This window comes from Penicillium crustosum (assembly GCF_028827405.1).
Source record: "Penicillium crustosum strain IBT 35664 chromosome Unknown utg000001l_segment0_segment0, whole genome shotgun sequence".
Classification (NCBI taxonomy): domain Eukaryota; kingdom Fungi; phylum Ascomycota; class Eurotiomycetes; order Eurotiales; family Aspergillaceae; genus Penicillium; species Penicillium crustosum.
This window is the reverse complement of record NW_026623122.1, coordinates 1,392,996-1,415,824: the sequence shown is the minus strand read 5'-3', so window position 1 is coordinate 1,415,824 and position 22,829 is coordinate 1,392,996. Positions and strand designations below refer to the sequence as shown.

The 22,829-nt window shown below is 49.0% G+C and overlaps 7 protein-coding genes across 7 annotated transcripts; 3 read left to right on the top strand and 4 right to left on the bottom strand.

Annotated features, from left to right (window-relative positions):
• Positions 1-213: 213 nt before the first annotated feature.
• N7487_000540 (polysaccharide lyase family 26 protein) lies at positions 214-2,996 on the top strand (the record flags this gene model as incomplete). The annotated part of the gene is made up of 2 exons (XM_056868288.1): positions 214-2,155; positions 2,206-2,996. The coding sequence occupies 2 exons, from the start codon at positions 214-216 to the stop codon at positions 2,994-2,996; spliced, it is 2,733 nt and encodes a 910-aa protein (XP_056733072.1).
• Positions 2,997-3,568: 572 nt separating this feature from the next.
• N7487_000539 (alpha/beta fold hydrolase) lies at positions 3,569-4,780 on the top strand (the record flags this gene model as incomplete). The annotated part of the gene is made up of 1 exon (XM_056868287.1): positions 3,569-4,780. One exon carries the CDS (start codon positions 3,569-3,571, stop codon positions 4,778-4,780), a length of 1,212 nt encoding a protein of 403 aa, XP_056733071.1.
• A 589-nt stretch (positions 4,781-5,369) lies between these two features.
• Positions 5,370-6,919, bottom strand: N7487_000538 (M28 family metallopeptidase; the record flags this gene model as incomplete). The annotated part of the gene is made up of 2 exons (XM_056868286.1): positions 5,370-6,773; positions 6,842-6,919. The coding sequence occupies 2 exons, from the start codon at positions 6,917-6,919 to the stop codon at positions 5,370-5,372; spliced, it is 1,482 nt and encodes a 493-aa protein (XP_056733070.1).
• Positions 6,920-7,426: 507 nt separating this feature from the next.
• On the bottom strand, positions 7,427-9,557 carry N7487_000537 (uncharacterized protein; the record flags this gene model as incomplete). The annotated part of the gene is given in 5 exon segments (XM_056868285.1): positions 7,427-7,599; positions 7,636-7,882; positions 7,895-8,654; positions 8,684-8,987; positions 9,371-9,557. The coding sequence occupies 5 exon segments, from the start codon at positions 9,555-9,557 to the stop codon at positions 7,427-7,429; spliced, it is 1,671 nt and encodes a 556-aa protein (XP_056733069.1).
• Positions 9,558-10,156: 599 nt separating this feature from the next.
• On the top strand, positions 10,157-11,877 carry N7487_000536 (putative general amidase; the record flags this gene model as incomplete). Its single annotated transcript, XM_056868284.1, has 3 exons — positions 10,157-11,575; positions 11,627-11,711; positions 11,762-11,877. 3 exons carry the CDS (start codon positions 10,157-10,159, stop codon positions 11,875-11,877), a joined length of 1,620 nt encoding a protein of 539 aa, XP_056733068.1.
• Positions 11,878-13,457: 1,580 nt separating this feature from the next.
• Positions 13,458-15,735, bottom strand: hexA (putative Woronin body protein HexA; the record flags this gene model as incomplete). Its single annotated transcript, XM_056868283.1, has 3 exons — positions 13,458-14,436; positions 14,717-15,109; positions 15,638-15,735. The coding sequence occupies 3 exons, from the start codon at positions 15,733-15,735 to the stop codon at positions 13,458-13,460; spliced, it is 1,470 nt and encodes a 489-aa protein (XP_056733067.1).
• Positions 15,736-19,272: 3,537 nt separating this feature from the next.
• Positions 19,273-21,595, bottom strand: N7487_000534 (uncharacterized protein; the record flags this gene model as incomplete). The annotated part of the gene is made up of 4 exons (XM_056868282.1): positions 19,273-19,979; positions 20,035-20,294; positions 20,354-20,785; positions 21,015-21,595. 4 exons carry the CDS (start codon positions 21,593-21,595, stop codon positions 19,273-19,275), a joined length of 1,980 nt encoding a protein of 659 aa, XP_056733066.1.
• Positions 21,596-22,829: the final 1,234 nt, after the last annotated feature.

The following is a 22,829-nucleotide window of genomic DNA, read 5'->3' as shown; positions in this document are numbered from 1 at the left end:
TTCAATCGGAAAATATCACAATGAGAATCAATGAGAATTACTTACAGGATGGCAAGGTATTTCATGCCAAGGTGCGGTGTCCTCTCATGGTTGCCAACCCGCCAAGAGTACCGCTAGCAGGCTCATACCTCTACCAGATGGCGTCAGAATGGATTTAAAAGGGGTCGTCCGCCTAGGAAAATTTAAGAACACGTGAATGTTTTAATCTCTACCATGTTGAAACTCGGCGTTGGATTTCTGCTTCTTGTTGGGCATTTGAGCCATCACGCCATGGCATCCAACTGCACCTCATCTTCCGCAACAGTCCACTGGCTCGGTGACAAACCAACGTACCATGCTGGTGTGACTTTCGGTCTACCATGGCCGCAAGGCAAACATCGACCCCGAGAGAGTATCTTCAGTCTGACCGGCGATTCTGAAGACAAATCAGAACTGCAATCTTGGGTAACGGGCTACTGGGCCGACGGTTCCATCAAATGGACAGGACATGCCATTGCCGAATCAAATCAGATTCATGACAAATACACTGTTACTGCATCGTCTCTGGGCTGCGCCAGCACCTCGCCTTCGTCATCAGTACCCAATGCGACAAATAGCTCTATCGTTGTAACAGACAGTTCCGACGCGGTTACTCTCAACACGGGTGAGATCACCGTCTCATTTCCCAAGACAGGGAGCATCATTGTTGGTGATATCAAGACAAAGGGCGGCAATATCATCGGTGCGAACGGAAGACTTGTCCTTCAAACTCAGGATTCGGTGCCGGATAATTTCGACAACCGAGCAAATTCCTCCATCCAATATTCCAACTTTAACAGCAATATCAACGAGGTATTGGTAAATCAGACATCAGTTCGCACGCTCGTCACTGTTCGTGGAAATCACACAGTCACTGATGGTGCCGATCACGATCCGTGGCTGCCATTCGCTGTCAGATTCTATCTCTATGCCAACTCTGCCACCATCAAAGTGGTGCATAGCATCGTTTTTGATGGAGGCGAGAAGGATTTCATCACTGGGCTCGGTATTCGGTTTGATGTTCCATTGAAAGGCGAGGAGTACTACGACCGACACATCAGGATCGCTGGCGTGGATGGCGGCATCTTTAATGAGGCGGTTCAGGGAATAACTGGACTGCGGAGAGATCCCGGCGAAGAAATTAGAGCCGCTCAATTTGCGGGGCAGAAACTAGCAGATCCAGAGTCTTGGGATACCCGGGTCACCACTCGGCTGAAATGGATCCCAACGTGGGCAGACTATAGTCTTACTCAGCTCACAGCCGATGGTTTCGGCCTCAAAAAGAGGACCAAGCCTGGCCAGTCATGGGTCAAAATTCCCAGCGGAACCCGTGCTGAAGGCCTTGCTTATCTAGGAGGTGCTACACAAGGAGGTCTCGCCGTCGGTTTGCGAGATTTCTGGAAGCGGTACCCGGTTGGGCTTGATATTTCCAACGCTGCCTCCGATACTGGTGAACTCACTTTGTGGTTATATAGCCCCGCCGCTGACCCGTTGGACCTGCGGCCCTTCCACGATGGTTTAGGCCAGGATGGATATGAAGATCAATTGGATGCTCTTGAGATCACCTACGAGGACTGGGAACCTGGCTTTGATACACCATATGGAATTGCTCGAACTAGTGAAGTATACTTGTTCGCATTTGACCAAACGCCGACAAGTGACAAACTCGCATCGCTCACTGCGTATATAAATGATCCCCCAGTGTTGGTTGCGGAGCCAAAGTATATCCATGAAACGCAAGCCCTTGGAGAGTACTGGTCCTTGCCAGGAACTACCAGTCCCGCCGCAACCATCCTGGAAGATCGGCTTCGTTTCATTTTTGACTTCTACAAGGGTCAAATTGAGCAGCGTCGCTGGTACGGCTTCTTGGACTACGGTGATTTCATGCACACATATGACCCCGACCGACACACCTGGCGATACGACATTGGTGGTTATGCCTGGGACAACTCGGAGCTGTCTCCAGATCTCTTCTTCTGGCTTTACTTCCTCCGCACAGGCAGCAAAGATGCATACCGGTTTGCCGAGGCCCTAACAAGGCACACAGGTGAAGTCGACGTGTACCATATCGGTAACTGGAAAGGACTGGGGACACGTCACGGTGTGCAACACTGGAGTGATAGCGCGAAACAGGCTCGTATCTCTCAGCCACAATACCGAAAATACTTTTTCTACCTTTCGGGGGAGACGAGCGCGTCGGAGAATTGCTAGAAGAATTGCTTGACACCGATAAGACCTACGGGGAGCTTGACCCTCAGAGGAAAGTTCGTACAGATGGCTGGAAACCTAGTCCAAACTCGACAGTTTCGTTTGGTCTCGGAACTGATTGGTCGAGTCTTGCTGCAGGATGGTTGATTGAATGGGAACGACGAGGTTCAAGATGGCAAGAGGCCAAGACAAAGTTGACCAACACGATCTCAGGAATAGCAAATCTGACTAACGGATTCGTGACCGGCTCAGGGTTGTATGACCCTGTGACCTGGACATTGGGCCCTCCCCCGTCTGATCCGGGCAACCAGGGGAACGTGTCTATTTCACATCTAAACGCTGTCTTCGGTCTTCCCGAGGTCGTTTCTGAGGCCATCGCCTATCTGGCGGATGATATACCGAAAGGATTCAAACAAGCCTGGTTGGACTACTGCTACTACTACCATGCCTCAGCATCGGAGCAGAAGGAACGATATGGAGTAAGCTTCAGCAAGATAAGTCTTCTTCAAGCGCATTCAAGGCTGGCAGCGTACGCAGCATATGAGACTCAGAACAAAACGCTTGCACTGCGGGCCTGGGAGGACTTTTATGCCAGCGATGGACTATTGCCGGATGCCCCCTGGAATATCACGCATGTGAACGGAAGTGACGTTTTGATTCCCGTGGATGAGGCTGCTTGGTTTGCGACCAACGATATCGCCCAGTACGGTCTGGCCGTCATTCAGAATTTGGCCTATGTTCCGGATTCGCTTGATGACTACCAATCATGAAGTTTGATGGTATGTACATAGGAGTAGTTTCAAGTCTGCATGTAGTATTTGTCATTGTTCCATCAAATATACGAGTATCATCTTGACGCCAGAAACCAGAGTAATTGGAGTTAGGGCTTTTCTTTCGTTGGATACTAGCCTGGCCATGTAGTAGTCAATATTAGGAATTTAACTAGTGATTCACTGACTTGGGTCTAGGTTTTTACTACCTAGGTAGATCGTGCGGAAGACTAATCGGGTAAATATAAAGCCTAATGTTAAATCTATAACCTGTGCCCTTTAAACCACCATTACGCCACTCTCGGCCACTGAATTTTTATATTATCTTATTAAAAGATGGAATTAAATTCTTAAATTAAATATAAAGGAAAATTGAACTGAAATGAATAGAAATGAGTGGTTAGGGGTGGTGATATAGAACGCCTTGATTCGCGCGACCGTCTACGGGTATATGTTCTACCTAAACGGGCAACCTCGGCATGTTACATTATTATATGTAGAGATTGATTCCCATTGCGTTCTTAAATTTTACGATATATCCCACGTATTACATCAAGATCCCAATGCCAACAATGGCCCTCCAACCCCTCCCCCTCCCCGCAGGCGTAGCAAGCCGCTACGTCCAAACCACCGACCTCAATATCCACATCCTAGAAGCCGGCTACACCCCAGAAAACAACAAACCATTGATAATCCTCCTCCACGGCTTCCCCGAAATTGCCTACTCATGGCGACGCGTCCTCCCCAAACTAGCAGCAGCAGGCTTCCACGTCGTAGCCCCAGACCAGCGCGGCTTCGGCCGCACCACAGGTTGGGACACGAGCAGCTACGAGGACGTCGACCTGGGAACCTTCTCGCTATCCAGCCTAGTGCGAGATATTGTACTCCTTGTACACGCGCTAGGCTACCGCTCCGTGCGGTGCGTCGCGGGCCACGACTGCGGCGCTGTATCGGCAGCCATGTGCGCCTTAATGCGGCCGGATTTCTTCCAGAGTGTTGCGCTCATGAGCCATCCGTTTAACGGGTCCCCGGATTTACCATTCAACACGGCGAATGCGGATGCCCCGGCTGGATCTGATGTGGCGGCAGTAGGTGGGGCTGGCGGTGCTGAGGGGTCGGCTGCTGCTGCGGGGATTCACGAGGCGCTTGCGGAGCTCGGCCGTAAGCACTATAAGTGGTATTACTCGACTAAGCAAGCTGGGCCTGAAATGTCGGATCTGGGCCCCGGGGAGATGCATCGCTTCTTGCGGGGCTACTTTCATCTGAAGAGTGGTTCGTGGCCGGGGAACCAGCCGCATCCGCTGGGGAAGTGGTCTGCGGCAGACTTGATTAAACTACCTGGGTATTATATCATGCCGTTGAATGAGACTATGCCTGCAACGGTGACGCGCGATATGGCACATGAGCCATCTGACGGTCTGGCCTCGCACTCGTGGCTGCCGGATGAGGAGCTCGCCGTTTATGCGGGCGAATATGGTCGCACAGGCTTCTATGGTGGGCTGAATTGGTATCGTGTTCGCACCGCCGCTGGGGGCCGGTATACGAAGGACTTTGATATTTTTGCTGGGAAGAAGCTCGAGCCCCCTTGTGCTTATGTCTCGGGCAAGTTGGACTGGGGTAATTATCAGGAGCCTGGTGCTATCGAGAAGATGAAGAACGGGGTGTCATGCGCTGACCTACGTATCTTCCGGCTTGTGGATGGGGTTGGGCATTGGACGCCCCAGGAATGTCCGGAGGAGGTGGCACGGGCGATTCTAGATCTGATCGGAGGTCTGCACGACTAGGTTGTTTCGTATTTCCTGAATTGCTACTTGGAACGGAACTGTGGAATAATGTTTTGGAGAGATATGAGAACGATATTATGCGAGTTGAGATAATGGGACTATGATCTGATTGATCTAAACACATTGCATTTGCGCTTACAGATCAGGTGGGATAGAGGTAAGGCATACAAAATTAACGCCGGCATCATCGTCGAATAGACTATTGACACAAGCTTGGTCAATGTCATTCTTCAAGTCCCAGTAACGAGATTGCAAGGTACTTTTCGGTCGAATTGTTGATGTCCTTGATTGATAGCGAGATGGGTGCCTTCATATTACACGAGTCTCTTGCTCTCCTGGAACCCGCGGAACTTCCTATAGAATCATATAACTTTGACAATATACAAATATTTTCTTAAAACCAGTACTCCGTATTGTATCTCCCTATTATGTATCGCTACTCTTGGGTACTAAAAGCTCAAAGCCCAAGTTAGACGCAATATAAAATTACTGGTGGTAGACAAAGATCGTGGTTGGTCAGAGAAAAATGCATTGAATTGGATACTGGGTTATATCAACATTGCTAGCCAGTAATGGGTGAGCACAGCTACTAAATTTCAACCAGAGAGTGGAAACATCCGGACTTCTTAGTGTGCGCATGCGACCGGGGTGCTCTTTTCTTGACCACTCGCTTGGTAGGTGTTGCACTCCGTCGGGGGATAGAATCAAGGCTATTGGCGTATTTTGCAACAGCGAAAGCCGTGGCCTTCGAGTTAATCAGGAATGCCTCGTGGTTGAGATTCTTGAAGTCATCCCCGGCAGCATGATAATTCACATCGTATGATACGTTTGCTTGGCCTCCGAACAGCTTTGCCTGTGCTGCAGTTTTGAGGCCCTCAGCACCAGTGAAAAGTCCACCGGCGGGAATTCCACGAGAGATGAAACCGTCGTAGTCGGATCGGCCATCGAACTCAGTTGGAATATATGCCAGCTTCTTGGATTTGAAGTAGTTCTCAAACAAAGCCTCGATCTGGGCAGAACCCGCCGGTCCAGTCTGGTTGAAGGCATCTCCGTCACCGTCATAAATCATGAGCGCGTAGTTGGGAGAAGCAATCATATCGAAGTTGAGGTAAAGTCTGATTTTCGCCAGTTCCTCAGCGCTCAGGTGCGAGGTGTAGTACTCGCTACCCAACAGACCGAATTCCTCTGCTGTCCAGAAGAAGAATCTCACGGCATTCTTGACAGAGTATCGCGTCAACGCTTTTGCTACCACTAGGTTGCTGATAATTCCAGAGCCATCATCGTTGATGCCAGGGCCGGCCTCGACAGAGTCGGTGTGACCTCCCAGTGAGACGACGTTGTTGTGATCGCCGCCTTTCGTCTCTGCAATCACGTTGAATGTAGTGCGGTTCTCGATTCTGCTGTCTATCGCAAGGTCCAAAGTCACGGCGCCCTTTGCTGCCGCACTGAGTAGGGCCTTGCCGTCGACATCAGAGATTCCAGCAATGGCGGAATAAGGGCCAAGTTCATTGGTTACTCCACCTAGTGTTCCACTAACAGACCCTTCCTCATTGTTATAGACAAGTACCGCAGCTGCCTTGGCGGCTGCAGCCAGCACCGACTTTTCTGCGAAAGTACATTCTCCACGCTTGACTAGGGCAATTCCACCAGCCACGTCACTCGGGTAGTCTGATGCCTTGCATCCGAGGTTCAAGACCACTGCCAGCTCTGCAGTAACATCAGCGCTGGGACTGTATGTCATGGCGGAAGCTTCGATGGCTTCCCCATCGAGCGTCAGCGTGGTCTTCGCAGTAGTCCATGTGTGCACCTGTGGCTGCTTCCACACATTATAATAGCCTGTCTTCTTCAACTCGCGATAGAGGAAGTCAACAGTATCATTATGTGCTGCACTGCCAAAGACACGGTTACGCTCGGGATACGCATAAGCGAAGTCCTCAAGCTTCTGAGTGCCCTTCAGGAGGTCTTTCAACCGAATCGTAGAGGGAAAGTCATCCTAATAAGTCAGACTACCTTATAACGAACGAGGTGGGGATACATGGTATGGTGATCATGCATACATACCGGTGAAACTAGGGGCTTGTTTCGGCCAGCTTCAGCTAGGGCCAAGGACAGGTGGGTTATCAACAAAAGCCACTTCATTGTTAAGGAATGCGCGAATAGGTAGCTATTCTAACCCACGAGCAAGAATGGTGTTCTTATACCTAATTTTCGTATTGTTAGTGATCATCACGCGATGATAAAGTGCAATGATGCGTGATTGGTAGGGCCCTGAGGGGTATGCCAAGAAGCTCACCTGCTTAACTTGGCGGAGGAGGAAGCAATCTCATAGGGCCGGCTATTGTTCTGCAGGCGGAACCCCGACGGCACTGGGCAATATGAAGGCTGAGGTTACAGTGCCAAGGCATTGCAAGCGGGAAGATAGTAGGGATAGATAACATTGTTGCGGGATGTTGCACTCATTGTCCAGCACCATAAACCTTACGACTAATTGTTCAGTCCGTATGCGCAACAATTTGCCTTAATCCTTTGATTTTTGATCGAAATTGTATCATGCTCAGGTCCAGAAAGTGATGGGCCAAGCTTAGACAACTGCTTATCAGAGATCAGTATTATTGCTTGCAGACCTCGCACTTGAATCAGACATACCTAATCTATATCCTCCTTAGCAATGCCCATCTTAATCAGATCATCTTGATTCATATTTGGGCGTTCAAAATTAGGTTCAAATGCATCCTTCAAGGTTCCAACTCCAAGCGGAGTACTACAATGGACACGACCAGAGAATGGATTTTCCCCCTCACCATAGATGAAATCACGCACTTCCTGTGCAATCCACTAGCCCCGTCCAATCTCACGATGCTCAAGCGGAAGCCCAATCATAACCTTCGGTCTTGCAGCGACATCTCGGTTCCCCCATAGTGTTTTCTCGCGTATCATTTTGCGCATATCCTCTAGCAGCCCGTGCCAGTTTTCACCGGCTATAAGGAACTTGAGCATGCCGAGTTCAACCAAGCGAACAGATCCCGGTAATGCGGCGAGAAAAGAGGTGACATCAGACTGTGAGACCAGGAAGCGGGAGAGTTCGAAGTGGCGTAGCCTCGTCTATTTTTCTACAGGCACGACGCTCTGTAATGGAATCAGGTAGTCTAGTATTGGGTATCTATAACCATCATCGTAGCGATTAGCAGTTACTGTCGTATGTAGTCTGAAATTCTCCATGTCTTTAGCTTCGCCAAGTGCGCGGCGTAGCCGTCCATTTAGGAAGGATCGCCGGGATCCGCGGCTCTCTGAATCGAATTGTCCTCCAACAAGCATAGCAATATCAAGACGGCAGAATCCAGGGGTTTTGAGTACTGTGGCAAAATCATCATACTCTTCGCAGGGCTCGTCGAAGATCGTACAGTTGATCCCAGTCGGGAGATGAGTGGAATTCATAACAAGCTCCCTAACAGAATTTGGTTCACTGGCGAGCACACGCATCGTAGTGCGGGACCCACGATAGCGTTCTCCGAGCTCGGGGTATTCGTTCCACTCATATGCAATCGCAGGGGCACTTGACACTTTAGGAAAGAGCCATCCCCACGGAATATAATAATTGAATCCCTTAGGGAAAGCGCGAATCATTGGGGTCGGGTACAGCGGAGCGAATAGATAGCCATTGGCCGCAGGTGTAATGGTGACTCTCTTCAGAGCAGGAAACTGCTTGATACCGTATAAAAATGCGTGTAGATCACTATTATCGGCGAGGACATCTTTTTGCTGACATCGTAGGTGCTGATAATGTTGCCAGCACTCCCCCAGTGGAAGCTGAGCCAAAACCTGTTCTCTGCATGTAACGTGGTCGGGCCTATCCACGTCCCTGCCCCTCCTCAGCCTAAGATAGAAGAGGTTTTCCCCGCAAACCTCCTTAAACCATATAGGACACGCATCTTCCTCCTCATATTGTGTCGCTCAATGAGACACTCCCGAGCATAAAAGGGGCACTCTTCGGCCCACTCTCTCATGTTACCGGGTTCGTCCTCGTCTGAGAGCAGTTCATGTCCTTCAAAGTTATCCCATGTTTGCCATGGGCCTCTCTCCAAGCGCACGTCATCCCAAATGATCTCGGTTACTCGGTGGCGGAACTTGTCGTGGGATCCAATGCCACGAAAGACTTCTATGTTGAGTGGGTTGGCTGATAAGAAAACCCGGTCGATGCGGAGATGCGCTGCATTGTTGAATTGGTCACATGCCAGGCGATATTATTTCATGTCAGCATTGGATAGATAGATGTAATGATATTGACGCCCATAGCTCGAAGGGGAGCCCAGGGAGGCTGGTGTAAGTCATGATTTTGTAACGTAGAAAATGGAGGGGAATCTGATGTGCTAATAAGCACTATGAGAGACACTAAATCCGTACTAAATAGGCAAGATGAAGATCGAAATTTGTTAGAGCTCCATACTTTCTGGGGGCCAAACTGGTGACCCACTTCCCATTCCTAAAACCACACATTTCCAAGCCCTGTAGATGCTGGCATATATAATGAAAGTTCATTTCAATCAAGAGAATAAGTGTTTCATGAGCTTAATGGAATAAATTCTGGAATACCAACTTGGCGAATGGCAAATTCCCGAGCTAAAAGCCCAGTAATACTGGAAATCACCATAAGGTTGTGATCGCACGCATGTCTAATTCGGGGAAGTGCATCATACCCGGCGTTAAATTTCATGCAGGAACTATCTCCATTGCCAACTTTCGCCCCAAAAGCAGTGCTGAGGCCGTAGGCGTGGTGCATGGTTTGGATACCCTAGGATTTGGGGAACTTGGAGATGGAGTCGTGGGCAACATGTTCCTCATACACCAGTTCCGGAGTTTCGCGTATCTGCGATTTACTGTGAGAAACAAAGCCATTTATAAATAGCGGGGGATTGAACTTTTAATTTAGCATGCGTAACAGCTCTGCCAATCTATCCATCTGGTTGATGGCCGCTTGAACTGCGTTCGTGGATGGTATGGCCATGGTCGATTCTTGCAGTTGGATTTGAATGATCAACTGCATATGGTCATTCATGCTCTGCTCTCCTGTACAATTTCAATGAAAAGAAAATATAGCCTAAATCCTGATGCATCTGTTGTGTGCCGGATGAGTCCTGCAAGGCTACTTCGTCAACAAGTATTTAGTTGGCCTATCCCTCACTCTCCTCGGTGTATAAGGTAGAAATGTGACAACCAGCGTCCACGAATTTGAGTTGAAGATCAGATTCCTGCGTCCCCTCTTTTTTGTTTGTCACTCTCAACTCCTCACTCAACTCTCAGCTCTCAACAACTTTTAACTCTGTACAACTCCAAGCTCTCTACATAGCTCTCCTCCCATTTACCTTGACTTATCTTTGAATGCTGAACAACATGGCCTGGCAAGACAAGTGTGCTGCCAAACAGGCCGAGGTAGCCAGCAAAATCCCCATTGAATGGCGACTCACATCTGAGATTCTCCAGCGAGTCGATAAAAATGAGCTAAAAATCCTCGACGTCCCCTCGAAGTTCGGCATCCTAACCAAGGAAGAGCTCGCGATTACTGAGCTTCCTGATTCAACTTCACTTCGCGACAAGCTCGCCACCCAAGAGCTCAGCGCCATCAAAGTGACCACTGCCTTCTGCAAGCGTGCTGCTATTGCGCAGCAGTTGACTTCATGCTTGACTGAGACTATCTTCTCGGAGGCTCTCGTCAGAGCGGAAGAGCTGGACGTACAAATCAAGACTACTGGAAGACCTGTCGGACCACTTCACGGTGTCCCAATCAGTTTGAAGGAAACCTTCAATATTAAGGGTGTGCTGACTTCTCTCGGATTTTCCTCTTTCTTGGATTACGAGCCCGTCGCCCGGAACTCTGTCTTGGTTGATATCCTTCTAGAAGCAGGGGCGGTTTTGTACGTGAAGATCAACGTACCCCAGACAATGATGACGGCAGACTCGCATAACAACGTCTTTGGACGTGTAAAGAACCCACACCGAAACACCCTCACAGCGGGTGGCAGCAGCGGAGGCGAAGGAGCTCTGGTGGCCATGCGTGGATCCATCCTAGGAATTGGTACTGATATTGCTGGATCGATTCGCATCCCATCACTGTGTTGTGGTACCGTAGGGTTCAAGCCTAGTGCTGGTCGCGTGCCATATGCGGGACAAACGAGCGCAGCCAGACCAGGCATGCCCGGGATTGCTCCAGTCGCAGGACCAATCTGCCACTCTATTCGCGACGCCGATATGCTTCTCCGAGTGGTCTTCAACGCAAATTCTGATGATATGGACGATACGGCTCTAGGATTCCCCTGGATGCAGCCCGTGAAAGCGCCCAATCAGCTCACCATCGGAGTCTTACCAGAGGATCCGCAAACTCCATTGCACCCCAACATGCAGTGCACTCTCAGGAGTGCCATCGAGAAGCTAGAAAACGCTGGTCATCACATTGTGGATCTATCTCAACAGATCGATTTCTTGGGTGCTGCTGCAGACTTAGCATTCCGCTTCTTTCGCATCGACCCGGATCAAACACCGTTGCAGTATATCCGTAATTCTGGCGAACCGGCGATCCCATCTCTTCAAGTTACCTTCGACCTCGATGGCAAAGCAGAAGAGCCGACTTTGCGAGGATTGTTTGACTTGAACGTCTCCCGGGCAGAAATTGCGGCTAAAATGCGCCGCGTGTTTGTCGACAACCATCTAGATGTGATCATCGGACCAGGATACCAGAGCACGGCAGTTCCCCATGATACCTATGGTGTTCCAGTATACACCGTCATTGCCAATTTGGTCGATGTATGTTTTTTCTGTATCATTTGTCAATATTTACACTAACTCAAAATCCAGTATCCCGCATGCGTCATTCCCTATGGCTCTTCTCAGGAGACCGCTGATGCCGACTTCATGCGCGACGTGGAACATCATCCTCCTTGTAAGATCCATCCTGGATACATGGTAATCACATATGCTGACCGAGCTCAGATCTTCCCAAAGAAGTCGAAAACGCGCCCTGCCATGTGCAGCTTATCGGTCGTCGTCACAAGGATGAGGTGCTGATACAGCACGCACTGATTGTGGAGGGGGCTTTGGCTAAGTGATAAATCTATCATGCAGCTTAGCGGCCGTGGCCTACGCACTTATTCTAGGGGAAGCTTTGGCCAAGTGATGGGATCTTTCAGGTAGAAAATGATATTATGATGCTTCAAGAGCGCTCCATTAACAACTGTAATTGTTGCAGTAGCATGTCTCCGGTTTGCCGTAGCGAGGCTCAGATATCCATCAATCGCCCTTGCAGTCGCACAGCCCGCCCGCGTCTCATGCGAACCGAAGGACTAATCTGGTTGCGTATGTTGGGCTGTTCAGTTGTACCTACGGCAACAGTACCCGGCACAGCCACAGGCCATGGAGAATAACTGAGTAGGTATTCTTGAACATCTACTGTCTTCAAGATGACCAGTCCTTCGGGGAAAAGGGTTTTTATTTCGGATGTTCTTTGTGTTGTTCCCTGTCTTTCTTAAATAGCAAAATCCGAACGGTTCGTAAGTAGAGTCTTCTCATATAATTATCAGAATTGCCTTGGCGCTCATATTGCAGCATGTCACTTCACTCTGAAGGCGAGTCCACATATGACGTTCATCTTAGTTTAGGTGGCGGGATAACCGAGCGATGCGCGTCACATTTGCAATCGTGATAAAGAAATTATAAGGTAAATCCTGAGCTCATATACCAATTCCTGACCCGGAGAAGCCCGAGCCTCGTGATAAGCATTTTGATGCAGATTCTAGAGTGTAGAGTCTCTTTAATGCTCGCCTTGGCCAAACAGGGGGATTGCTTAAACGCAGGGGTGATCCAGCGCGCGATTATCGGGGATTGGCCAATTGTTTTACTCTATCCATGGATACTTCTCAATAAAAGTCAGTATGTGCTATCTATGGATGACTCCAGAGCTATCGATACTTATGTATATCAAGATGCTTAGATGAAATAAACTGGGTCGGGAGCCCACGGAGGGGTACACGCGATTTGGTCTTTGGCAACCTCTTCATCGAAGGATAGGAAAAGCCGGCTTGAAAAGGACATGTATGGATCCTCGGTTTGCATATGAAATATAAATGTGTACCTATCTATAGAAAATTGGAGACAATTGAAGTTAGCGAATAGGAAGCGGTGCCTGGAGACAGCCCGAGGGCAACCATGGTTGTGAAATATATATCCGAGGATTCGGGATAACTACATTTTCACCCCAACAATGATGAAAGAGAACAACAGTATTGCCAAAAGAATTACATTTTGATTTCAAAGACATCTAGAACATTCAAAGGCAAAAGACGTGAAAAACCTGATCTACGCCAAGCCAATAATACATGCAGGATGGGTTTCTGCCCAACATCAATATGAGACAGAAAAGGAAAGAAGTGGAGTTAAGTGAAAACATTGGCCTAATCTCTGCATTATGAGCTAGTTACAAGGAAGTCAAGGCTAATTGAGTACAGATAAATCCATTCAAGTTTTACCAGTACACAAAAAGTTGCATACATGAGATCGTAATACAAAGGAAAATTAAATCACACAAGCAAAAAGGAAAAGAGAACAAATAACTATTTCATCACACCATGGATGAGGGACAAGCGTATCCAGACCCCCCTCTAGGAGAAACCCAGGAAAAAAAAAAACCAATTTACAGACGGGAGCCGTGGATGACCTTGTAGTCGACGACGAGCTCACGGCCACCGTCGTTGATGACGAGGGCACGGACGGAACCACGGCCGTCAGCGAAGGCATCGCTGATGCGCTTGAAGAGGTGGCCCTGGGTGATGACATTGAGACCCTGCTTGACATCACCGCTCTCGGTCATGGCGACGAGACGGTTGTCATCACGGAGGTCCAGGATGCGGTAGGTCTTGAAGACGGGACCGAGCATGGTCTGGACAACCACGGAGGGAGAGGGGTTGGCGACGAAGCTGGACTCCTCCTGCAGCTTGCGGGTGAAGAGGTCGACACCGAGGTAACGGTGCTGGCCGGTCTGGGGGGAGACCGAGATGCGGATGACCTGGCAAGGACGGCCCTGAAGGATCAGGATGTCGCCAACACGGATGAAGTGGCAGGGGATGGGGACAGTCTCGCCAGCGGAGCCGCGGTTGCGGGGCTCAACGACGCGAACGTTCTCACGGGGAGCAGCGACCTCACCGGCGTGAGACTCCTCATGCTCAGAGTGAGAGAAGGGGTGCAAGACACGGTCGGCGGCGCGCTCAACGCCACGGCGGAAGGAGTGGTACTGGCCTTCGTCGTCGTAGTAACCCATTTTGCGAGTGGGGGCGGTGTCACGGGTAGTGGACTGAGAAACGTTTACTTGGGTCGGGGTGGAGTAACGAGCACGGGGCTGAACTTCACGAAGGTAGACGTCGTCTTCCTTGTAAGAGTCGGTCTGGGGTTGGGAAATCCGGTCGTACGAGACGTCGACGGACTGGGCTTGGTAACCGTAGGCGGAGTCTACGGGCTGACGATAACGACGGTCGTAAGAGACGTCGAGGTCGTAAGAGGGAGAGGTACGCTGACGGTAGTCTCTTTCAGTGAGGTCGATTTGACTTTCGACGACTTTATCGTAGACTTGAGTACGGTCTTCGTAGTCGACAGAAGGTTGTTGGTAACTGGGGTAGCTAGAAAAGGGTCAGCCCACATGCACGGGTACCATAAACATATAAACAAAACAAGCCAGTCACCGCTAATTGAAGTGGATCAGGTTTTGATGACACGTAATTTTAGTCCCCGACCAAATCCGTAATCGATCTAAACCAAGATAGGAGATCTCACAACAAATAACTGATAGTTCAGCTGCAGGTCTCCACTTTCACAAGTGGAGACGCTGGAGGTTGGGGGGTAAAATAAAAACAGGAAACACAAAACAAAACAAATACCGAGGGAAAAACAATTACATACCGTTCACGAGTAAGCTCAACTTCAGGGGCGTAGTTGGGCGAAGGCTGGTGAGAGGGCTGGAATTGCTGGTACTGCTGGGAGTGCGATTCCGAGTACTGCTGCGATTGCTGCTGGTACTGAGGGTGTTCTTCTCGAATGCGAGGACGCTCTTCTTGAACGCGAAACTCGACTTCTTCCTTTCCGTGAACAGGAGCGGGAAGGGGAGCAGAACCTCGAGTATCTTCCCGTTCGACGCGCGAAGTACGATCGAAATTGACTTCTCCCTCTACTCGAGTCTGAGTAGTTTCAGAGACAGCGTCACTCCGGTACGACGACGGGAAGACACTGAAGGGGATTGGGACACGGGCGTCAAAGTCCAGATTGACGGACTTTTGAGCGTCTTTTCTCGAATGCCTTTCGAACTGTCGTTAAACAACTCGAAAGACTAAACAAGAAAAGACTTGAAAGGGAAGTCTTTCTCGAAGTGGGGGGAGGAGAAAAAGAGAATATCTTTTTATCCTACAGATAGATAGATGATTGGAATGGAGGGGAAAAAGATAAGCTTAGATGGGAAGAATGTTAGATCGTAGGAATGGAAGAAGAAGAAGAAAGAGACCAGCGCAGTTGGCGAGCATCACGATTATTTATGCCAGACCTTTTGTTTACGCCGCCTTGCCGGTTTGGGTTCTCCGCTGATCACCGAGGCTCCCTCTTCTCCTTACTCTCTCTCTACGGTAATTGAATTGACCTATTAGAATTGTGCAATGTGTTTGATTGAATTCTCTTCTTTCTTGTTCGAGTTAATCACTCCAAACTCTTCAGGATTGCAACTCCATGGATGGATACCCCGAACTCTGCAATACACCGCGGGCCCTTTCACATGGGGGGCTGGCCAGCCTGCGCGTATCGTCACCGCGCCACCGACACTATCACCATAGCAACCTCCGGGTCGAATCGGACATCTGGAGCCCCTTGGCGCCGATCTTGTTTGGCTCCATCACATCGGCACAATTGTATTGGGGTTGCGGAGACACGTTCATGGTGATTCCCTCGGCTTAAGGAGTGTCCTTTTGTTTTAATTCTGCCATTCGGTACTTGCTAGCCAGCCATTGGCCCATATCTGACACTACCTAGGTATTCACATCTGAACACGTTACAGAATACGGGGCAGTGATACCGATACCAATACTGACCAATGCACTTCTCCACTGGAAAGTGATTCATCGAGATCATTGACCCTCTTTTGGGTCCCCAGCCCCGGCCCAACCTCTGTGAGGCGTCAGCCGGCGCATGCAGCTCATGTCTAGACCGTCTTACCGCCAGAGAGGCTGGGAAATGTGTTTCACCTAACAGTACGAAGTAATTTTCGTACATTTGTTTCCTCCATGAGACATTTGATGAAGGTGATTACCGTGTTTTGACTCGAGTCACATCATTATATTTCGTCCAATGGAGAGGTTATCTCGATTGTATACTCCGTACCGTGTAGCCCCTTTTCACGGAGTACTCCGTGCACGGGTACCATGGTACAACCATATGGGGCGGGAACCAGTTGTCCACAATATAAGTGGACAGCCATGCTTATTACGGAATGCCTTGATATCTGCAATATACGGAGGTAGAATTCAATCAGTTGAGATGCCCAAAAGGTAATACATACAAAAATATACACACAACACGCACTTTTTTCAACAGTCAAGCCTAGTAATCTCGTACAACATGCTTGTCTTTCCAATTGTTCCACTTCCTTCGGGGCTACAGCGGCTCCACCGTTCTTCCTCTTGTACGGAGTATTATTGTGGTTCTCTCGGATCCCCAGGGAGCATAGAGTATAGGATCAGCAGACCTCTTTCCGGGGTCAATTGAGCTGTACATTTATTTACATGCATATTGGGATTATTTTAAGATCGGATCATTTCTATTGGTGGTTACGAGATTTAAGAAGATCGGTACCCAAGTTTCCGTATGTTGCCTTGAAAGTCATCATCATCAAATCGTCAAATATTATATACAGAAAAGTCTCTTGCACAAAGTATGCTTTTTCTTTACCACTTTCGTATATACCTCAAGGGACATCTAAAAAGACCACTAAAAAGACAGGACAAGGCCACATAAACATCCAACAATTCTTGTAAAGCAATCACCGAGTACGGAGTAACAAAATTGCAATTTGTTGTGAAACACTACTATACCCAATTTCCTCGGCATTTACTATTCACGGAGCTGCATCATCCACCGAAATATTGTTGGGCCAACTAATGTGAATATGTAACTGTCTTCTTACGTGACAAAACGATATCCTTTGAGAAGTTGCCTCCGAAATAGCTGGATATCGATGGCTTTCACTGTTATTGGTACATAGACACGCCTAGTGTAACAAGGCGCCGACATTGCACTATGATAAATGCGTATAAGCTCCATCATTGCGAGAAGTGCCCGACGTATTGGTCGATTGCTTTGCAAGTTATGAGATCCGATGGACGGTACCAAGAGACAAGAGCCATGAAGTTTCTGGTTTGTTGCGCTCGATGCGTAGCTGGTACAAGACTTTGCCTTTGAAGTATTTCTGATCCTGCGCAGTGTGGCAATGGAAGTCTTGATATTGGAAAAGTTTTAGGTGTCTAGCGAGGTATGCTCTACATGTAATTTCTATGACACAACAATAATATACATACTGCTTTTTAGTATTGAAGCCAGCAACAATCTACTTGTATAACCCAAACTATATTCTTAGGAGTTGCAGTCCCGCGACACCTAAGATATCTCGCCTCTCTCTAAGAATAGACCGCGTTGGCTTGGAAGAAATCTTGTTTATCCAAACAATATAGCTCTGGATTCCCATCATTTTGCCAATTCATGACTTTAGGCTTTATGCAGATGTCTGACTGCACGTATATTGCTTGATTGGATACTACGTCTAATTAGTTCCCGACGGTACTGGACGACACTCTTTGCCACATTAATATCCGGATATCTCCCTTCTATGGCTCATGTAGTAACAGCTTTGTTAGACCCCAGGACGAGTTGACATAAAAATCCACCGTCGATCCAATCTATCCATCTAAGCTAAGGTGACTACACGCTGTATATATCATGCCCAATTGCATGTAAGTCTTTGATATTTTATACATAATCAATAAGACGCATATGCTGACGTGGCACCCATCATGGGCATCAAGAAATAACCACCCCGCTATCTTTTTCGCCGCGATTGGACCATTGTACCTAGCCAGTGAAGTGGGCCTCATAATTGGACATGGCTACATATTATCAGGGCTTTCTGGCTACTCGCAAAATATTGAGAGCACCTGGTCACTAGAAGACACGGGATATGTTTGAATTGTGTGCGCTATATTACCAACCCGGTTTGTAGGTGGCCGCAGGTTGACTGGTTGTTGGAGCCCACCTCGAGAGGTCCTATTCAGATATCCCCATGAAAAACGAGATCCCCCGCTTGAGCTCCAGTTAAAACTACCTAGGCTGCCGTAATTAGATTAGCTCATAGATTAAAAAAAGACTTTTGACAATCTACGCTCGGTATATCATCTAGGTAACTAACCATGATATCCACATGTGCACTGTGCACCATATTGTCGGACTACCAGTGCCGATACCAGTTCGTCAATTACAAAAACCGAAATAAACTCTTACAATAAATATACAATAAATATTTGATAACCAATTCCGGGCCTATAGTGTAATATGCAAGGCAGTAGGAAGGTACCCGAGCTGTTTTTTGACTCTAAATATAGTCGGCGGTTCGGTCTTTTGCTCGAAGCAAAATACAACGTACCAAGACATAACTTTGAATGGATCCAAGGGTTATTTGGTACTGCCTATCAACAGGGTCAGGCAAGATGCCCATGAAGGAGACCCTCGAAAGTGCCATTGGCTTTTTTTTCAAGATGTTGGTTCGCTTCTTCTCTCAAGCTATGAACACTGGCAGTGTCTTCTTCCATAGACAAGGTATCTATGTATAATATACTCTGTACTTAACGAAGAACACCTGCCTCTAATATATTGAATATCTGTAATGGACAAAAGAGTAGTGATACTATTCCCACTAGAAAGAGAAAGAATTTCTTACAAAAGCCAAAAAGCGATATATAAGCCCTGACTTTTCCCCCAAACACCAAAAATGAAACCCAGGCACCAAAATAAAGAAAGACACAAGTAAAGGCCAGCCAGGAAGAGGACTTCTTAGAAGAATGACCATACCAAACAGCAAGACATAATAATAGTCATAGCAAAGCATGGACCGCACATGAACATATAGAAAAATAACACAGGCAATGAAACCTTGGAACCAAGCAAGACGAGGAGCCGCCACTAGGTACATATCATCCTTGTGTTCTAGGATGATTATGACGCCGGACCAGTATGGAATGACATGGAGAAGACAAAAGAGAAGAGAAAAGAAAAGAAAAGAAAAGAAACAGGAAGCAAGGTCTAGTGTACATCGATAGGGCGAGAAAAGCAAATTAAGATGGGTATCGTGATGCAAAGCAGCGGATAAGCTCAAAAGATGAGGCGGAGTAAGAAGAAGAGGGAAACCAGCTGTGTGATAGTGGCGGAGACTACCGTTCTCCAAACTTGCCATATTCTTGCTGCCACTTGAGAAGATGGCGAGTGAGCACGTCCATCATCTCGACGCTGCTGAGCTCCTTGAAATCCTTTTCATGGGTCGTAGACGACTCGCCATAGCCGCCGTCTGTGGTTGCGGGACCGGACTCGCCGCCATCGCTTCGCGTGGATGGCATCGCACTGTCGATCTGGTCGACCATGCTCTTCAAGAGCAGGCCCTGGGCTCGATCGCCGTTGCCTGTAGGGGTGGAGGAGTTCTCGCCGGCAACAGCCATCTCCACTTGCATGCGTGATATGAACTCCAGGATGGCTGCTACTCGGCGCTTCATCTCGTTCATCGTCGTTCGCTGTGGGTGCATGTGGCGTGGCTTGCTTGGCCGTCCTGACTCCCCACCATTGAGGTGTGCTCCGTTGACACCGCTGTAGCCAACGCGAGGGGAGTCTCCACCGATTTCGTGGGACTGGCCGCGGCGCGGGGAGTTGGCCATATACCCTGAATCTCCATTCCCGTTGGTGTCCCGGTCTTTTGTGTATTGGTTTCGTCCAACACGACCGCGACGAGCGGGAGGTCGACCGGACTTGCGGGTTGACGGACGAACAGGTGTGGGCTCTTGTGGAGTAGGGGTGTTAGGGCTTGCTTGGGACGGATCAGGTTCTGGCGGTGCTGTCTTGGTCGGGGAGCCGATTTCAGGCTCGGATTCTGTTATAGTGGCGTGAGAAAGAGGGAAATTGTGCACTGGGGCTGTATCACTTACCATCTCCTTTGCGCCGGGTTGATCGTTCTTTCCGACGATTCACCGCTTCAGGGACCTCTGCCTCGCCCTCATCGGCGTCGTTCGCAGGCTCTTTCTCCAGCTGGGCTCGAGATGTAGCTCTCTGTCTGCGAGCTCCATTGACTGCGGCTTTGGGTTTCACCTCATCATCAGAAGGTGGGTGAGATGGTATATTGCTATGCCTTGAGACAGCGCTAGGTGAGGGTGAAGTGGTTCGTGGACGTTTCGCTCGTTCTCTGTTCCTGGGTACCTGGTCAGCCACATGATCCGAGCAAATGCCGGTCAGCTTGGAAATACGCACGTCACACTGTCACTTCGACTTCGCTTGCCCAGATGTGTGTCTGTCTCATCCGCATTACTTTTGGTCTCGGCCTTGCTCTCCTCAATTGCGCGTCGGATCAATTCTTCTTCGTCGTAAGCAGCATCCCGGCTGTTCATTGTTGATCGCCGCTTGGCATGCGCGGCAGCACTCTCGCTGTTCCGGGACTTGGGATCCCTGGAACGCCGTGATATATCTCTCGATGAGGCACGAGAGGACGGACCGGGGGAGGGGGCCACTGCGGGCACGATTGGACCGACTGGCACTTCAGGTACCTCAGGTACCGCCGGGGTCGGGGCCGGGGCGGGGAGCGGAGCTGGAGCTGGGGTTTGGGCTCGAGGAGGAGGAGGGGGTGGTGGCGGCGGCGGGGGAACTTGCTCTGGTGCAACAGGGAGGTAGGTGGAGGAGTGTTGTCTGCAGGGTTGTCAGTATGTTTCTCCGGAATGTTCGATATAGTAGCATAGAGTAGTCATTTGTATCTCATAACTGCTTGTGGGAATGATTGTGCTCGAAGCTGCTTCGGGAAAACAGCCCCTCCAAGCAGCAAGAGGAAAGAACAAAGCACAACCGAGACATAGAACGACAGAAAATGCAGGAACATGTAGGGCCCGGTAAATTCCAAGAATAACAGGGTTGTACTCACCCATGAGGTTCGTCTTTGATCTTGTGCAAATCCTTCCGGCACTCCTCGCAGAAATATTCGTCAGGACTCGTTGCTTCGTCCATGATTCCAACACAACCACCATGTTGCCAGACTTTACACAAGTCACACTGGATGAACATGCTCCCAATATCATCCGACAGAGGATCAGATGGATCAGAGGGGACTTGTCCCGACTCCAGCTTGATGGTGCCGCGACCGAGGGCCTCGCGACGAGAAGCAGGCAAGCCCGGATATTCTTGCTGACCGCAGAGACACCGAGTTACTTCTTCCTCCTCGTCATCTAGGTCATCCTCGTCTTCTTCACGGGGTGGATCATCGTCATCGTCGTGAGCGCGCTGGCGCTGCCGCGTGTGTGGAAGGTCTTTCGAGCCACCCTCTGCATCATCGATGGACTGAGATCGGTTGCCGGTAGATTCGTGAGGAGAAGGATTTTTATGATTCGATCGAGTGCTTCTCTCTCGAGTATGAGAATTTGAGGAGCTGGAGGAAGAGGTGGTGTGTTGTCGGAGGGCAGGAGAGGGCTGGGAGGTGCGAGCCCGAGAGGAACGACGAGGAGTCATGGTGGGGGAGGACTGAGGATTGGAGGAGAGTATAAAAGAAAGCTCCAAAGACCAGATTAGGAAAAATCAAAAGATTTTCGAGCCGCTGGCTGGTGTGATTCCAGCAGTAACTCGAGAAAAGCCGTTTGCGAGGGAGCTCTCACGCGCGATTGAGAGCTCTTGGGAAGGGTGCAGTGTCAAATCGAAAGGAGCAGGACAATTGGAAATCAAATATCTGTATAAGGGCATCACAAGGCTCGATAAAGAGCCCAATGACTACATAGTCCGAGAAATGATTCCTTGTAATGGCGGGGAGGAAGAAGAGAAGGAGAAAAGCGCCGGAACGGGACTCCAAAAGATCCAATCGCCGGTTTCCCCGCTCTCGACGCCTCTCAACGCGCGAATCTTTTACCACTTATGCCGTTCGTGTTTCACTTCTTTTTCTCCTATTGCTGACGGACGAACTTAATACTGTTTTTATATACTTTTTTTCTGGCTATTATTTCGGCCAAATAATTACTGTGTACAATGGTTTTGGGGCCCACTAATTGGGGTTTGTTTTTTTTTTTTTTTTTCCCTTACTACCTACCACACCAGGATAAAACAATGAGGGAGCTTGCGAGCGAAATAGAGCTGGCTAGGGAACAAGGCAAAACCTGAAATATTGTATAGGGCCACCGGAGTCCTCTTGAAAAACCGATGCGACTCATCCCAGTGAAATAGCGTAGAGAGCACTGTACGGAGTAGGAGTAGACAGAGGCCAAAAAAGGTCTAATAGCCTTGGGAGGCTTAACCCGCAAAACTCGACTTTGAACCTTCCTACGCTGTAGGAAGAGTAGGAACAACCGATCTAATGATTCCTACTTCTCAAGCTCTGTGTGTCCGGACGATCCTTCCTACCGAGTATGCCTCTCATTCCGAGCCGAACCAATTTTTGGCGTCGGCAGGACAACTTTGCTCAAGTTGCGAGTTGAAATGTATTCTTCTCAACATCTCGATGATGTATTTATTATTCCGATAAGTTCTCCGGGGTAGATTGGTGGTTGGATAGGCAAACCGAGGCTGTGAGCAAAGCCTTGCGGAGGGGTTCTATCTCACGATCGAGGTTCGTCGCGCGTTGCGCATTGCGCGAGTTAGGGCTATGCCTCCTGGTGTAATCAGCAACTTCGTGACCAGCATTGAAGTAATCCCGCACACCATTCCTTAGGGAGTGAGTTTTCTGTGAATGCAGGTATCGGGAGTACCCATCTGGGAG